The sequence below is a fragment of the Lampris incognitus genome, chromosome 7 (genome assembly GCF_029633865.1).
Source record: "Lampris incognitus isolate fLamInc1 chromosome 7, fLamInc1.hap2, whole genome shotgun sequence".
Lineage (NCBI taxonomy): Eukaryota > Metazoa > Chordata > Actinopteri > Lampriformes > Lampridae > Lampris > Lampris incognitus.
In genome coordinates this window covers 11,102,256-11,105,839 of record NC_079217.1, presented here as the reverse complement: position 1 = coordinate 11,105,839, position 3,584 = coordinate 11,102,256, and the positions used below count along the sequence as shown (strand labels likewise).

The window sequence follows — 3,584 nt, the reverse complement described above, 5'->3', positions numbered from 1 at the left end:
ACGGGTGCTGAGTGAAGGGGGGTTCCCTGCAGCGGGCCGAGGGGGCACCATAGTGCTCGGCTGCTATGTTGCAGGACCTCTCCGGAGCCCGGTACACACCTGAAAACACAGTTAGAAATCCTTCAGTTCCGATCAAAACATTCGGTTCTTATTGCGATGGGTATATTTCAATGTGTTCAGCGTGTGGGGTGATGGCGAAAGAAGGGATGAGCCGGAAGAAGCCGGCGGGGACTCTCTCCGTACCCTCAGACAGCAGCTCACAGCTGCAGGAGGCCACCATGGAGCAACCTTTGGATGACTGACCATGGGGACACGACGCCAGCTCGATGTCATCGCCGCTGTCACTGCACACAAGCAGACACATTAGCCGAGCGCACACACGCACACACCAACAAACACCACCACGTCCTAACAAACAAGCCAAGACATGCTCAGGCCCACAAACAGGGACACAAATAATCTCTCTGTTTATATCCTGAGCTGCCCTGACAAACTCCCACTAACACGGGGAGCGGAGTACGGAGTAAAGCTGGCGTAGTCTCTGTGTGTGTCTGTGTGTGTCTGTGTGTGTGCGCGCGCATACAACCATGTTTGCGCTACAGCACCCTGTCAAAACCTCCACTAACTGGATGATTAATGACCGTGCCCCCCCCCCCCCCCCAACCCTCCATCCTGCTCTCCTCTCGATCCTCCGTCAGTGACAAATATTTATCTAGCGGTTTACCCGGGGTCTATGCAGTCCTGGATGTCAGCAACCCAGGAGTTTTTCTGCAGCGAGTCGATGGTTTCCAGGATGTACTCACCCCGTTCTCCACCTGTGGAACGAGCCAAAAAAAACCCCCAGTCACACACCGAGCCCTGTTCGAGGGAGCACACCATAACACACCGGAGAGAACAGGACGCCTCCGAAGCCGATCCGTGTTAACGTGCACCGGTCCGATGCTGTCACACAACAAAATCCCGAGTTGTGCGTTCTCTCCCCCCCCCCCCCCCCCAATCTCCTGTGGAGAAACACGTTTGTGTATGGGTGACGAAGGAATGTATAGAATCGTGGCTGGTGTAGTTTGTGGTGTCGGAGCGCCGCGCTTGATCCGGGTGTGGCCCCTACCTTGAGAACAAAGGTGTTGTCTTTATCGGGCATCTCCAGGGCATGGTGGTCCTCACCTCCACGATGGCCGACAGAGGGATGCTCACCTTGGGCTTGGATGACTGGGCGGCACACAAAAGCACATTGACAGGAAACAAATAGTGGGACACAACAATGGGCGGGGGAAGGAGAGGCACGTTCAGGGCACTTTAAGGCCGTCGCTTTACTTCGGACAAGCAAAGTCATACCGGCACACGTGGGGCAGTGGCGGCGCTGTCCGGCTCACGATACAGATCTGCTCCACAAACCGATTTCTTGTTCCGAGAGTCCCCGTCTCTCACTTCTTGTTTCTGAATGAACTGACGTGTCGAATTAACGTAACAGCCATGGAGAGGGAGCTAAAATAGTACACAGGAGGGTAAACTGCTTGGCCTCGGTTGGCCTTCAGTCTAGACGATAATCTGGAAACATCTAATGAGCTGGGCATGTTTGATGCTGCGCGCTGTGTGTGTGGTATGAATGCTGTGTGTGGTGTGGCAGGAAGAGAGAGAGAGAGAGAGAGAGAGAGAGAGGGTGGTACAGAGAGGGAGAGGGAGAGGGAGAGAGCGAGAGGGTGGTACAGAGAGGGAGAGGGAGAGAGAGAGAGAGAGAGAGAGAGAGAGAGTGAGGGGAGAGGGGGGCGAGAGAGCGAGAGGGGGAGAGAGAGAGGGAGAGGGAGAGAGCGCGAGGGGGGAGAGGGGTGGTGGTACAGAGAGAGAGAGAGAGAGAGTGAGGGCGATGAGAGCGAGAGGGGGGAGAGAGAGAGGGAGAGAGCGCGAGAGAGAGCGAGGGGGAGAGGGTGGTACAGAGAGAGAGAGAGAGAGAGAGAGAGAGAGAGAGAGAGTGAGGGCGAGAGAGCGAGAGGGGGGAGAGAGAGAGGGAGAGAGAGGGGGGGAGGGTGGTACAGAGAGCGAGAGGGAGAGAGAGAGAGGGGTGGTACAGAGAGCGAGAGGGAGAGACAGGGAGAGAGGAAAGCGTGAGAGAGAGAGAGTGAGAGGGTGGTACAGAGAGAGAGAGAAGAGAGAGAGAGAGAGGGCGAGAGAGAGAGAGCGAGAGAGGGGGGAGGGGGGGTACAGAGAGGGGGGGGAGAGGGGGGGAGAGGGGGGGAGACTGATGATCTGGCAGAGGCTTATCAGCAGATCTGTCTGGAGTTACACTGTTCTCCTCTTGATGTGCCTGCACAGTGGCTGCGCTCCGCATACCCAAACCACTCACTTCTCAGGACCGCACGCCAAAACGCACTTCCTGTGTTACGCAGGGCGTTTCCTGTTCCTCTAACGGGTGGGGTGGGGGGGTCATAATCGAACAACTCGCTCTCGGGCAGGAACCAAAAAAAAATCTCGTAGAAACACGGAGCGGATATCAGTTCGCAGAGCAGAGCCAGGTTTCACGCAGTTGTGCGGCAGGTTGTCGCTCTGTCAGCTGTGAGTGCGGTCAGTCCGGGCTACACAACGCTGTCCACCAGCACGGTGCCGCTATGGTGTGTCACACTACTGCTGCTGCAATGCAGTCGCAGCTTTCTCTGTGTGTGTGTGTCTGTGTGTGTGTGTGTGTGTGTGTGTGTGTCTAGGAGGGACAGTATGGTAACGCTGAAAAACCAGAGGCAACGTAAGGTGGTGGGAGGGCGGGGCAGTGACGGGGCCACAGCCGGGACAGGTGGTGGTCCGTCCTCACTCTGAGGTGTAAAGGCACACAGCTGGGGGCGGTTATGGGAGGCGGAGAGGGAAGGATGGGGGTCAGCGGCGGATACGGGTGGAGGAACTTGTGGGGAGATCGAGGAGCGTGTGTGTGTGTGTGTGTGTTTGTATTCGTCATGAAAAAGAGAGGAAGTGACTAGTTCCTGGGCCTCGCTGCTGTGTCATAATGCAGGGAACAAGTGCGGCGCCATGTGGTCGCCCTGCCACAGAGAGCGGCAGGCTGATTGACGGCCCTAACAGAACCAGTCAGCCGGGAGCTAGCCGGGAGCAGCCGGGAGGGAGATTTTCATGACTCAGTCTATCTCTCAGACACTGTTTGGTTTTGCTCCGTTATGATTTGTTGGCGCTGAATGGGACGGGGGGGGGGGGGGGGCGAAAGGGGGCACGTCGGGGGGGCATCTGAAGGGCAGGTCCGGTCCGCCTGGGTCCAGACAGGTTTCCTGTTCAGACAAACATGACGTTTCTTGCCTCCCCCCCTGTCATGTCCTCCCTCGCTGCACTGGGGGGCTTTGAGTGGAGGGAGCGCGCCCCCGCTGGGGTACCGACTGGAGACCCTTACCAGGGACCGCTCAAAGGCTAACAACCAATCTCACTGTCATCCAACAAGTTTCGTTTTTTACTTTTCAACTTCTTCCCAACTTGGAGCGGGGTTCTCAGTGACTCGCAAAAAAAATGAAACTTTTCCATTTCCTCAAAACTGGACCGCGACCCCCCCCCCCCCCATGTCTTCCGTGGCCATTTCAGCGGTATCGCAACTGAAA

The 3,584-nt window shown here is 56.8% G+C and overlaps 1 protein-coding gene across 1 annotated transcript in view; it reads right to left on the bottom strand.

Moving 5' to 3' along the window:
- LOC130115895 (SH2B adapter protein 2) overlaps window positions 1–3,584 on the bottom strand; it is a 10,157-nt gene that overhangs the window by 5,041 nt on the left and 1,532 nt on the right. Inside the window, 6 exon segments of the mRNA XM_056283753.1 lie at window positions 3–99; window positions 244–344; window positions 725–806; window positions 809–815; window positions 1,109–1,146; window positions 1,149–1,209. Coding sequence (XP_056139728.1) covers window positions 3–99; window positions 244–344; window positions 725–806; window positions 809–815; window positions 1,109–1,146; window positions 1,149–1,209 — 386 coding nt within the window.